The following is a 14,791-nucleotide window of genomic DNA, read 5'->3' as shown; positions in this document are numbered from 1 at the left end:
ACCTTAGACCAGGGCTGTGCAATATATCAATATTATATTGATATCATGATGTGAGACTAGATATAGTCTTAGATTTTGGATATCGTAATACGTTTAAGTTTCATCTTTTCCTGGTTTTAAAGGCTGCATTACAGGAAAGTGATGTGATTTTCTGAACTAACCAGACTGTTACAGCTGTTCTTCTAAATTATTTGTGTTTATCCACTTTGTCATTATATCCAAATTACTGATGATTATTTATTAAAAATCTCGTTGTGTAAATATTTTGTGAAAGCACCAATAGTTGACTCTACAATATGGTCGCAATATTAATTAATAATATATATATTTTAAAGAAAAACTGAATCATCTGGAAAATAATCTTCAGATTAATTGACAATGAAAATATTAAGATTCAGCCCATCAGAAAATGGTGAAAATGACCATCTCAATATCCTATGGCCTAAGACAATATTTTAAAATTGCTTGTTTTGTCTGAAGATCACTTCTTATGTCCAGACAAAGAAAAGAAGAAATGTGTCACAACTGAGTGGGTGAAATTTTTTTTTATGTTTTTAAAAAAATAAATATTTTTGCTTTAAAAAAATGTCTCTAATAATATTAACTTTTGATGACTTCAACAGAAAACTTGTTGATTTAATTCATATTTTGGTGAATTTAAAAGTAAACTGCTGTCTAGCATGTTGTCACATCATCATATCACATATACTGCAGTTCACTATGGTTTCAACTAAGGGCCACTATGTTTACTGTCATACAGAAGTATAGAAACCAGAAAATATTCACAAGAAGCTGGAAACTGGGAATTTCTGACTTTTTTTCCTTTATTACTCAACCCTATTAATTGATTATCAAACTAGTGGGTGATTAATTTATTAGTTGATAACTTCTACAGATCTACAGTTCAAAATCATCTTATTTAATTGTAAAAGTCTCATCCTGTAAATAAGTAATATTGGTTGTAATCTAATTCACAATGTCCTTGCAGCAGAAAGAAAATATCTGCCATAATATTACATCACCAAATGTCCCCAGAAAATCAGATTTTTGTCCTCTTTCTTTCATCAAAATCTAATGAAGCTGCTCGACGCCAAACAACCACAGATTCATGTATAGTTGGGACAAACATTTAGCTTTTATTCTGTATTGAAAACCCTGCGATTCAAAATGAACTGAGCTCAAAATTCAGTGGCTCTTCCTTTCAATAAAATATTAGATCAAAACTACTCCCACTACCCTTTAACAATGTCAGAATAGGACAGAGAAAAAAACACTCCTCCACTTTCTGTTCATAAGAGATTAGGATACTCTAAATTTTCCTTTATATATTAAAAAAAAAAAGAAAAAACCTGAGCAGCTCACCCCACCCCTCCACATTCAGAACACAAGAAAAAAATTAGCTGTCCATCAATGGGAGAGAGAGAGCCTTTGTTCAACAGCACAATGGAGGACATTCTGCTGTGGAGGATAGCGTCACATTCAATAAGCCAATGCTATGGTGCTGCAGCAGCGAGAGGACAGCAGGGCAGATGCAGAAATGGCACCCTGACCCCTCGGACCTCCCAGGCCTTCAGACTGGGCCTCTGTTTACAGCTCATCTCTGCTGCCTCAAGGTCAAGAGTCAAGTATTACAATTAGGGGTTCACTCACACTGTCGTGGAAAAAAATTCAAAACTTTTACATCACCTTTAAAAGACCCAAAACATCTTCTCTTAAGAAAAGAAAAAAATCTCCAAAGTTTTTTAAAGAAAACACGCATTTTCTTGCAGTAAAATAAATACAAATTACAGCCAATTTAAGTTAGATGCCCCTGTCTGAAAGCCAAAAGTGCTTAAAAAATGATTTGACATACCTCACTGACATGCATGAAGGGAGAGATGGAATGCGGGATGAAAATGTAAAAACTTTTGTGATGAACAAATAAATAAAAACAACCAAAAAGTTGTCACATGTTGATGCATATTAGAGCTAAAACTGTGTTTTTCAACGGGGATGGAGTGATGCAGATGAGAGAAACTTTAATCACAAAACAGGGTCTCTTTCAGAGGGAGGCATGTGCAGACTGTTATCTGGCGTGCATCTGTTAGGGGGTAAAGTCTGTTACTACTGCACTCCCGAGAATAAACCTGTGACGTAAATGTGATGTTAAGTGTTTTTTCAACACTGACTCTCAAGGATTAAATGTTGGTGAAACCTGATCCGTACCATGCTCAACACGGAGGTGCTTTAGTTGCAACAGATGCTTCAGGGGATCTGACAATGTCTTCAAGTGAATGGGAAATCAAAAGGAAGCTTATACTTTTATCAATGCCCACTTGGGCGACTTGACATGGGAGCTGCATGCACTTTTCAGGTGTTTGGATTAATCCGTGTTGCGTCACATCAAAAAGGCTCAACTGAGAGCTTGACAGTGGTGTTGCAAACCTCTGAGACATACAGCAAAGGACCTTTTTCCTCTCACAGACACAGGATCATTCTCTTCTCCAGAACAGATCCAACTGGAGTGAAATGTGTATTTTGGAGTAATCTGTGTTATACTTAATTTTCAGAAATATTCACTGGTAGCTAAAGGACATCCAAGAGATTGGCCAAAACATGTTGGCTTCATTCTATTCTGTTCCATCATGAATTAGCCTTTATAATAAAGCTTTTTATAAGAAGAAGAGTGCCCTTTTAGCCCCCCCCTTTTTTTTAAATATTATCTTAGAGGTCTAAGAAGTTTAATTCCAGTACTGTAATTCTCACACTAGTCTCTAACTATCTTTAAATGACAAAAATGCTAGAATTACAATTTCAAAATTGATTTAAAGAAACAGTTAAACATTTTTGGAAAGTTACTGGTGCTCTTCTCAGGAGGCGTCACACTAGCTTAGCTTAGCATAAAGACTGGAAGCAAGGAAAAAACAGCTAGCCTGGCTTTGTCCCAAGGCGAGACAGCTGCCAAGCCACAGACCACGGTTTAAGACCAAGAAACAACCAAACCGAATGTGCCACCAAAAATGTTTTTAGAGAGACATTGCTGTATTTCAGGTAGCGTTTTTGCCACCAAAACTGTGTCTTTAAAGCAAAACAATGATATTTTTCTTACCATTACTAAGCAGTTTTTGCATTAATCACAACAAACAAAGTTTCCATAAATCCTCAACATAATAATGTACAAATGTTATATATCTGTAGATTTTTGAAATGTACAAATGTACAATGCTCACATTTTTTCTGGTGACTGAATTTTCTTCATTTTCACATCTTCATATATGTGTGTGTAATTTTCACACATAGGTGAGGCAGTGTGTGACCGCCAAGTCTATTACACACTTTGGCGTGACACTGGGTTGCAACTACATCTAAAAATATGTTTTTTCTTAACTTTGGAGAGAGCCAGGCTAGCTGTTCCCTCCTACCAGTCTTTATGCTAAGCTAGGCTAATCACCTCCTGGCTCCAGCTCCATATTTGACAGCCAGACATAAGAGTGGTATCATCTTCGAGTCCAACTCTTGCATGTATTTCCTAATATGTCTACACATCTTGGTACTGGGTTGCAACTAAATATAAAAGTATGTGGAAATGATTATTTGAGATTTTGGGGGAGTCATGCATTGTAATATTTTCTTGGCTATAGGGCAGTGACTTCCTGGAGTCTTGTCATCACCAAAAATGGTGTTTTTACTTTACTACCAGCTCTGAGTAGTTTCTAAACTTTGGAGAGAGCCAGGCTAGCTGTGTCCTTGTACTTCAACTCTTTATGCTGAACAAGGTTAATTGACTCCTGGCTCCAGTGTCATACTTATCAGACAAACATAAGGGTGGTATCAATCTTCCTGTCTAAGCCTCACTACTTCAGCAAATAAGTGAAATACCCAAGATGTCAACACATCCTCATACCTCACACTGCAGCAGAATAAGTTGTTTGCCAATGACTCCCAAGACAACATATTTGACTATTGGCGCACATATTAACAGGTGCAATTTTATACACTGGGCTAATGTTGAAAGATGGTCACAGCTATGAACATAAACTGCTTATTTAAGGTTAAAAAAATACTATTTTGGTTTAATTAAGCATGCTTTGGTACAATGACTGTTGGTTTCACACAGGACACAAACAGCGGTCTCCTGGGTGAAAGTCCTGTGTTTGTTTGATCAGTTCACCACCCTCATTACCTCCCTATTTGGACTTTATCATTCTTTTAACTACATTTCCAGACTCCCCCCTTTGATTCCGTCATTACTACAGCCCCAAGAGATCATCATCTAACAATAAACATAAATATGGGTCATAATAAGGGGCTTTCACAGACGACCTATACGGGTATTTTTGTGTGTGAGGGCAGGCTAAAAGATGTCTATTTTTTCTCAAGAGTGTAAAATCTTGTTGATCATCTATTTGTATTAAATTGAAGCATATTTGTAATGCATATTTGAGGAATTATAGATAGATGCCTCAAAAAAACAGGAAATTAATTAGTTTCTCCAAATTTCTACAGAAATCTCAGCATTTTACCTATGCTTTCTTTGTGACATTGAAAAATGAATAACAAAAAACAGGCCCATGGTTGGATCTATTCCATGCGTCACAGATGTATTTATGTGAGGCTTTATTTAGGCACAAGATCTACAACTAGTAAATACTTACTGAGCAACTCTATAAACACCAGCATTCCACATTAACAGCAATTTACATTGACATGCTGTGTAAGCGCCACAGCTGGTGGTATTGACTGACATTTCTAACTCTATAACAGTTTCTAATCCATATTCACAGATACGGTTTTGAAATATAATGAGCGCATTGTAAAGACCTCACTTGGCAGAAGTAGCAACGGCATTTTCCCTGACACAGATGGCCCACTGTGACAACTGTAAGCCCAAATCAAATCTAAGCACCACAACCACACGCACACATCTCAACCTTTAAACTGTTACAACTCACGGAGGAACCCCGTAAACCCAGCCTCTGTTTTATTTTTAATGAATGATTATTAATCAGGACTATGTTTCCTATGATTTATGAATTAAACTACAAAAGCTGCTTTATACATACGTTCTGCTACATCATGACAGCATGTGGTCAGTGACAGTGCTAATTAAGATCAGCTTGATTCAGTGTTTTACATCTCACTGGTCAGGAGGAAATAAACCTCGCTTCAGCAGCAAAGGAAAGATGCATTATCATCATTCTCTGCTTGTGCTTAGCAGATGAGCACTCTGCTTCACTCTCCTTGGCAATCAACTACAAGAGAGATGCAGTGTGTACCAGGGAGTTGCTTAGGTGCCATACAATGCCTACAGAGAGCTGCGAGGCTTCAGTCTGTGCACTTTTTGTATCCCTCTGTGTCGTCCCTATTGCTATCTGAGCGCACAATGTCCCATTGTGCAGGCGTATTAGTCCTTTCTTGAAATCCCAAGAACCCCTCTTGAGTAGCAGTGGATTCGGGTGACTGCCCTTGTGCTGACATTGGACCGCTGGTTGGAAATATGGTTGTCAGCGTGAGCTTGTGCAGTTTTCCAAAACATGGTTATTGCTCAAGATGCAAGATAACATAACAGAAATTTAACATTGCAACAAAACTAAAGATAATCTTCTCAATAAACACAAAAGTCAGAAATCATAAGCTGCTGCTGCTGAGGCTAGAAAAGCAGGAAGGAGTCAAACATTTACGTCAGCCTGTCCATCAGACATGTGCCGTTCTTGCTCTCTGTTATATCACACACACACACAAACACACACACACACACACACACACACACACACACACATCACATCCAGATATCTTTTCAATTACCTACAAAATGTCCTTAGAAAACTATATAACATCATGTAAGTCTGAGAGGAATATAAATTAGAGCGGCAATCAGGACTCCCATTGCAAATAGACACAAAGAAAACTATTCCCAGGACGTAGTCTCGTTAATGGAACACTCCTCCACATTGAAATGAAAAGCTAAAAATATGACTGGAATCACAGTGCAGATACCATCTCTGCAGCTGTCTTCATGTATCAGTGATCTGGATTTTATTCCACTTACAAACGCTCACACATTTATTACCCCCAGATCAAATCCCTGATCACATCCAGACTCTGACAATAGAATAAGGTGCATTCTAGTTTTAAGTCAATAAAATCCACTTTCAACAATAATATTAGTTTGCTCATTTGAATAATGAACCTTTCTGCTATTTAAAGCAATTAATTATGCAGAAAGGACATGGTATCCAATGTCTTGCCAGATGCCTGTTGGGTATTCATTGGCTTGGCTATCTGTACTAACTGTATTAAGAAGACTGTTTAAGGGATACTGCTTCGACTTTTAACCAGCTTTGTATCATAACAATGTAGACAGTATATGTAAATGAACTGTGGTACAGTCCCCTAACCAGTCCCAAGATCTCCCTGCAAACGTCAGTGGAGTTTCGCTGGCTCTCAGGGGTGTTGCTACGACTACAGGCTGTAGTTCGTATTTTCATATAGTCCGCCACGCCACTCCCAACACAAAGACCAGAGACAGACCCTCCCCTCTCTCTCTCTCTCAAACTCAGACGGTAATTGGATCAAACAGTGAAACTAAGATGAGTTTAATGCACTGCCTATTTCTCACCTAAAATATTTTAAGAAACATATTTTTAGTGCCCTGTTTAGATGTAATACAATTTTTTTTTTTTTACCAAGAAGCTGGTGTCGTACTGTTTCTGTGTAAAAATGAAGGCTGAAAATATTATGATCAACTGGTAAAAGTAAACAGCACTGATCAAATATGAACCAAGATTCTGTTACTGCGTAGCATACATCATGCCTCAAATGTTTTTAGAAACATGTTTTGTAGTGTTTAGCTGTAATATGAGATGCCCCAACCACAGGGGCGTTTATTGGTCTGTTATTGGTCCGTTGTGACGCAATGTATTCTTGTTGTGTAGATGTTCTACCTCTTGGGCAAAAGGGTCCTTCTCTGTTTTCTCTGGTAATGTAGCACCAATTTCATAAGTATTTGCATCTTTATGCTGCAAAGGCAGCCCACTTTTATTAAAAAACTATCTTTCTAGCACTGAAATACTTCTTTTAAGGCAGGATTTAAGGCTGAAGTACAACATGACAAACTCTCACACATGTTGTGCAATCCTGGTGATGTTCATGAACAGCTTTCCTTATTTATTTATGTCCGTTTTGTCTCCCTCTGACAACTTGTGACTCAACAGCCCATTGGATGGAGTTTAACCTGCTATCAGTTTATCACTGCTGTGGTGCAATCCTCAGTTGGATATTTTTGGCTGACAGCTAAAAACTTTGGTCTGCAGCAAACTTTCTGCAGCAGCATCAATGTCACTTCACGGTGAAGCTGAAAGATGGCCACTGGCAAGAAGACTGGCCAGTGTAATTGCGATGATGAACAAGGCAATATCAAGAGAATTAACAGACTGGGCCGTTAATGAAAAAGGCCAAGTGACAACTCTGCAACTTTGCAATAAATTACACTTTTCAATGCTTAACTTTTATTTTTTGCCATGTATATTGTTTTATACAGAAACAGAACTTAACTTACTGAACCAGTAACTTCAATTGTGGTCAGTTCTGTCCTGAAATGCATTATAATCATGATCATGATGTGCAACTCTCCCATTATTTTTTATAACATCCGACAGTTTTAAGTTCAACTGCTGGTCAATGTGCCTGACAAGTTCCAGAAATATGTTTCATCATGTGACACAGTTACCAAAATTGTCTATGCACTTGTTGCTCACATGGAGAAAAAGCCAAGTCCTATACTTATTCCCAAACAAAACACACAGTTTATCTGACACAGCCATTGAAACATTTTATGGATTAGGCCAAATTGTTGTCCAGGAAATTGCTATTTTCAGTTTAGCCTGATTGTAAAAGCACCGGTTTGCCACTCTATCAGCTCCACCATTTAATCCTGTGGATTTTAGTCATTGTAGCATTATGGCAGTGAAGGCTCTCTGTCATTAAAGAGGTATTTCACTGCTGGAAAGATGGTCCTCTCATACAGCCGGGCTGTCTATGCAGTAGAAATACACAAATGCTTTTGAAACTGATGCAACATGACCAGAGGAAACAGAAGAAAAGGACTGCGGCATTTGCTTTTGCTAAAGAGGTAGAAAACTTACACCTATCAGAATGCACTGCACTGCATCGGCCCAATAAACACTCCCACAGGTGGATGACATAATGCAAGCTTGTATGTTTTGAGACAGGACACAGTATGGCAGCCGGCTGGCAACAAACAATCTTGAATTACAGTTAAAAAGTGCACTAAAATATATTTCTGAAAACATTTTAGGTGAGAAACAGACATCACAGTAACAGAGTCTTGGTTTGTATTTGATCAGCGCTGCCCAGTTTTATGGCAACATAAGTTCACAGGTAAGCAATAAGCTGCAATTTTGCTACCACTGTATAATTAAGTTGTGGATTGTGCAACGCCCTCCACTGATGAAACATCCTTGATCACAGTGGTTCCAATCAAAACTGGTGGAAATGCAGGCTGGTTCATTTAAAAGCGGCAATGTTCCAAGTAGGGCTGCCCCCTGAGAGTCAAAGATTTGAATCATCAGTCTGAGATCCCTCAATCAACTGAGATTGCTACAAGATGAGCAGTCTGGTTTGTTTGTTTGTGTTAATGAGTCTGCTGTGCAGTGTGATTCTGGGGACATTTTGGTCCCCAGATTTTGCTGCAGAGTGCTCTTGACTTTCACTCTACTGCAATGACACAGAGGAAGAGACACTGCACTGTAAGGCTCTGAGATAATATGATCTCCTCTCTACTTTAAAGTGGTGAATATACAGCTCACAGCACCTTCATACAACACAGCAGTCTCTGGTTTGTGTTTGATATCAGTGTCAGCTGCTTTTTGGCATTTTACTGGCTGGTTTCTGGGCTTCTCTACAATATACAACAAAGCAGCCATCTATATTGTGTTGTGTATACTGTACCTGATGGGAAATGAAGGAAATAACGACCCAACAGTAATTTTTGCCCTGCTGCCCTAAAACAAATTACCCTGTCATGCTTATCCAAGCCTCTTGGATTAGTAGCAAAACATCCTCAAGACTTTAACAGTGAATCCACTTGCCAACCACTTAGCACCTCTCTAAATTTCTGCACTGCCATTTTGCTTGCACATTTCCTGGCCAGGTCATTCTCACAGCTTATCATCAATTACAAGCCTGTCTAATTTAGATCAGCTTCACTCCTGAATTCACAAGCATCGTTTTAAAAAAAGACAGGGGAGAAATATATTCAATTTATATTTGCACAGAAACCAGGCAGCACCCCGAACATCAATCACTGCAGAAGAATAATGAAACACAGAAATATTTAACACAAACAAAAATCAGCATGGTGTGTCGACACCATATAAAAGGTCTTGATAATCAACAAAACAACAGGGAAACCTAAGCAACAATAGGAATTCATTTTGTAAGAGCTGTAATTCATATTCACTCTTTCTTCAGCATTCTCAGCTAAATGCATGAGCCACCGGTTCCTTAGCAACAGACTCCGCAATGATGCAAGATTGAAGAGGAACAGCTCTGCAGTTCCACAGTGCAGGTGAAGACAAGTCGGCCAATGTCTCCTGTTGCGGCTCTTCAAAGCCTCTTGAAGTTATAGTCATTAAGCCAAATTCATGTCATTTAATGCCATGAAAAAGCAACAGAATGTATATCAAAGCTTGTTTTTTTTTTGTTTTTTTTTTTATGGGAAGGACACCAAAATCTGTTATGCCATCTGACATACAATGTAAAAATATCAATTCAAAACCATTCTTCATACACATAATGTCAAAGTTTACCCTGAGTAGATTAACAATGAGCTAAACAGACTTGTGAATAAATTGTCACAGGGCATATTCTTTGTATTTTTGTGCTTGTTTTGTTGTTCAGCTGTGGTTTCAGTCTAAAAATGGGTAAAATATTCCCCAATTTAACATTTTGTGTAAGCCTGCAGGTGTGGATGCAATGCCATCATAGTTTTGTTTTCATTCCCGAGGACACCCACCCAAATACAGACGATGTAACATCCTAGTGAGAGATTTCTAATCTCAAACATCAACAATAAGCATCAGGTTTAGCATACAGCACTTCTGAATCAGAAAGCGAGGGCTTCTTTCTAATCTTTGTGCTAATGTTCGACAATCACACAGGGAGAAACTGTGATGGAGAGACCAGTTTCTACACTTAAGAGAGCTGCAGTAGACAATACAGTCCATATGTTGTGTTTTCACAACACTAAAAAGGTACAGTGGCCTCCAAATGTCACCTTATATTCATGAACTTGTTGGCTAGCTAGTGGTATATGTTTAAATGCTAACACACTGTCTTTTCTGGGAGCTGTTAAAGGGCACTCGAAGAAAAGAGATTTCTGTAACTGAAGTCTATACAACAGCTTAAGCAGATATGAATCCACAATAAAAGTCCATCAACACCACAAAACTACTCTTATTTTTAAATTCATGACACCTGATACCTGAAACTGAATAGGGGTTTTCCTTGTGTGTTTGCTCGAAACATTTGTATCAAAACAGATTTGTGAATAATGCAAGCAGTAACCTTTCTGTTTTTAAGCGGCACATCTGAGAGATAACTCATAAAAGGCTCCAGTGTCCTATCAAGATACAGAATAAAGACATGCCTTCATTGAGGAAAATTATGCAACAGTCCTGAGGCATCAGAAAAAAGGGAAAATCATCCTTTTCTCAAAAGGTTGAACTCACACACCACAGACCCACCAGTTGATTGCTTATTTTTACATGAGGATGACTTTCATTCTCATTGTGATCTGTCCTGAACCTGTGGACATGGCACCACACTGGTTCTACCGCAAATTTTTATGGTGGTGGCAACTTTGTTGTGCGATATAAATCAAGGTAATATCAGTTGTTTCAAAGGTAAGCTGCGCGAGATTGTCGGTTACTACTTGTAAGCGCGTTTGGCAGGGAAATTGAGGTTAAAAGTCAACCACAGACTCACTCTTGTTTGGCGTTTTGCCCCGCTATATGTGCATTTCTTCGATGCTGTGTCTCTTGAATGCCTGTTGCTTACAGTGTGGCACCTGGTCCCTATCTTTTTTTAGAAAGCACTGACCTCACTGAAGTGCTGTGAGGGTACACGCCCATAAACATCCTGAGCACTGCAAATAACAAGAAAGTAAGAAAACAGAGGTAGAGGGAAGAGTCTGTGCTGATGAATACACACTTCTAGTGTGTCATAAGTAATGTTTGAGAGGGATTACTTCTGTATGAGTCTACAGATCGTCTTTTAGGGAAATCTAGCATTATATACCTTTAAAAATCAGCAAAAGCAAAACAAAAACTACAAAATCTGTCCCTGTCTGCATTGAAAGGTAACATGGAACATCCTGTTCAATACTGGCTGCATATTCAGATTTTGCAGGCAAATAGTGTCACGATTAACTCTGACATGCTGACATCTGTGGATAACATTAAGATACTGCTACATAACCAGTTTATATATTTAAACAAACACTTCAATAACTTCACTGAAGTGGCAGTAAAGGTATACTATGCATGTTATTCATTAAAAACAATATATTAAGTAATGCATCTCAATCATCACTCATGACCCACAAGAAGTTTATGGCAATGTATTTATCTGCAGAGACACTGCCCTCTGCCTGTATTTTCTTATTTTTTCATTATTTTGTTGTGCTATGGATAATCCACAGCGCAAGAGTGAGGTCACGAATTTCGAAAAGGGACGCTTTAAAAAGAGATGTCTTACCTTAAGCTGAAAGGGGATGTAGTGACGGTGCTAAAGCATTGCCGGCGTAAAGGGGACAGCCTACATGACAGGTTTTGACGGCGTGTTATGTGTGCGACCCATTTAAAAGCAACTCGTAGCTGTTTGCAGTTAAAGAGGAAGAAAAGCAACTAAAATGTCTGCAAATTGGGAAGACAATAGAGAAAGTAAAAAAATGTTTTGCCATGTTATGCCATTGTTATTGTTTGTAAAGCACTGCTGATTCATGTTATATGTCACATTGGAGGCCAAGGCTGTTGTGTTAAACATCTCGCCTGTCACCCTTCTTTTGCTTACACGATGCCAGCATGCCATCTATAATCACATTCTGGAGCAGCTTGTTGCCACCAGTTTTGTTCTGTGTAAAAATGTAAAGGTGGCGTAAAGAAGAGAATTTACAGCAGCCCTATGGCGCGATCGATGTGTAACAGGGCTACTTTCACTGATACTGTTTACTGACAGTAACCAACAATTCTTGCATAGTATACTTTTATGCATTTATTTCTAACATTCAATAAATTTCCCCATGAATCTTTCATACCGGCATACTGTAAACTCCTCATGGGAACTAGTTGTTGAATGCTAACACAATAGCAGTCCTATATTTGCATTAAAATGACAAAATGCTCAAACTACAGTAATGTTGAAGAAATAATCTTACATTTAATATCTCAATATTTCACCATCAGCTCAGAATTTTTGCCAAAGACAAACTAGTTTCACTGATACTCCATATTCTTTCCATAAAGATAACAAGACAGCTGCATATATTGCTGCATTCAGGATTAACTGCAACTGGATTGCTCTTATTTGACTGTAGGCAATGTATGTAAACCAAGATAATGCCACCTAATACTGGATACAATGGTGCAAACATGTCAGTTGCTGTAATACACCTCCAGACCCATGGCAGCTGACTTTGATGGACAGTACACTAACTGCTATATCACACAGCCATCGATTGGAAACATGGGTGGGTGATCGGCAGGGAGAAACACATAAGAAACCGCCACCATTATTTAAGGCGTTCACATCTTGACAGTACCATCATCCACACTTGGATTTAACAAGCTGCTGTGGTTTACAGTCACTGTCATCCTTTCCCCCATTCAGGTAATAACATTAGGACTTGATTTCCAGTGTGACAGAGAATATACCCACTGAGTGCCTTTATAACAAACCCACCATGCCATCTCTGCCATCATTTCTTCCTCCTGCACCTAACAACTGTGTGTGTCTGCATTGTTCAGGGCACTCATTAGTTTCATGCAACATGTGACTTCACATTGGTTGCCTCTGCTCCTCTAACAAAATGAAATCTTTCACTGGAGGTCAGACTGTAGTGCATGACATATGAAAACTGTAGCAAACGTCATTAAAACAGCAGCAACATTTTTTTGGAGATCTCATTACAATCTGCCAATCTGAGTGCAGTTGAACATTTTTTTTGTCAACACTGCAGTGCATGGAGGCAATCCATTTCTTGGATATGAGATCGGCTACGCCCCCAACCTCCAAAAGTGTGATTGTTGACACTGAGCTCATGACAATGTGTACATAAAAGGAAGGAAAAGGAGACCCCCCACACCCCCCTCCAAACACCACCACCCCAAACCCTCAATGAATGAGAAAACCCAGTGTGACTCCCCCTCTTTACTCACCTTCAATGGAGATTACATGCTCTCGGATCTGGTTCTGCAGGGCCAGGTCATCGATGCGCTCGATCAGATCGTAGATTGCGTAAATGTTCGGGTGCACAGACTCGAACCGATGGATCTCTGCCCTGATGGCCGCTGAGTTGGACAAAACAAACTGCGAGCCCGCTGAGCCTTGCTGGGCTGCCTGGCCCGAAACTGTCCCCGAACCGAACTGGCCGGCCCCTGAGCTTGCAGACGATCCGGATCCGAACTGGGACGGGATGGACTGGGGCACTGGGACGGGAACTGGCGCCGGGACCGTGCCTGGAGTGGGCATGGCTGGCTGAGACTGCTGCGAGATACCGGACACTGGGACGCTCGACTGGAAATTCATCTTCTTTTTTTGTTTTTGAAGCGACAAACTCTTTTTTTCTTGTAGAACGGCAAAAAAAAATGCAGGCTAGGATTTCAAGCGATGCGAACAAAAGAAGTCCGCGCGATTTGATGGTGTGGAAAACGATCGGCGCAGAAGCATCAATAGTTGGTCGCCAATTGCAACAAAACGCGGCTCTTGTTCATATTATTAAAACTTGACTGTGATTCATTTTCCGTTATTGGCCAGATCTGTCCTCGGCCCCTTGTCTTTTCTGTGGCTTACAAACCCGCAATGCCTACCACTTGGACACTCCTTTACGGGCTACGGCGCGGTTTTGGTCAAAGCCGTTTTCCTTAGTTGCTCTGTTTGAGGGAGACAATGGGCTAGGCTTCAGCACGGCGCCCTGGTCCACTGCCTTCAATGCGTTGTTTCTGCGCTGAAATGAAATAGCGTTTAGTCCTCTTTGGTCCAAGTGGTCCCTGCCCAGCGCCCTCCTCCGCATGCTGAAACGTCACCCAACACGTAATTGTACTTGAGATGGGGGAGGGTGTGATTGGATTTGGTGGAGGGGGAGAAAAAATCGCAACGTGCACATCATTATAATAACCTACCTGACAGTTATGCAACCACAAAAACCGGCTACTGCAAGATACACGAATAGATACTGCAATTACATATATCATGTGTAGTTAGTAGTCGTTTTCATCTCGATTATTAAGAAAAACCAAAACATTCTATGCCATGGTGGGTTTCACACTTTCACACGTGCATGCACGCGCACGCAGAGACTGCAATATGGGTTTTTAAGGGATTTCTTTGCACCAGTATCAATAATGACAAATGTTTATCCTCTTCAAAACACTCTGCACAACTTTATTTGAGCAGATTATAGGCGGATTCAAACCAAATGTCCAAATACTGCTTATCTTTTCTTAGAAATTCTGCAGCAACACACATAACATATTATGCAATTAAGTTATAAATAATATGATTAGAAAAATGT

At 39.4% G+C, this 14,791-nt stretch overlaps 1 protein-coding gene across 1 annotated transcript in view; it reads right to left on the bottom strand.

Moving 5' to 3' along the window:
* Positions 1-14,299, bottom strand: part of agap3 (ArfGAP with GTPase domain, ankyrin repeat and PH domain 3) — a 167,482-nt gene extending 153,183 nt beyond the window's left edge. The window contains exon 1 of the mRNA XM_042498498.2: positions 13,437-14,299. Coding sequence (XP_042354432.1) covers positions 13,437-13,806 — 370 coding nt within the window. The 5' untranslated portion in view covers positions 13,807-14,299. The remainder of the gene's footprint in view (positions 1-13,436) is intronic.
* Positions 14,300-14,791: the final 492 nt, after the last annotated feature.

This window comes from Plectropomus leopardus, chromosome 12 (assembly GCF_026936395.1).
Source record: "Plectropomus leopardus strain MGB_pleo_1.0 chromosome 12, ASM2693639v1, whole genome shotgun sequence".
Lineage (NCBI taxonomy): Eukaryota > Metazoa > Chordata > Actinopteri > Perciformes > Serranidae > Plectropomus > Plectropomus leopardus.
This window is presented reverse-complemented; position numbering and strand designations above follow the sequence as displayed.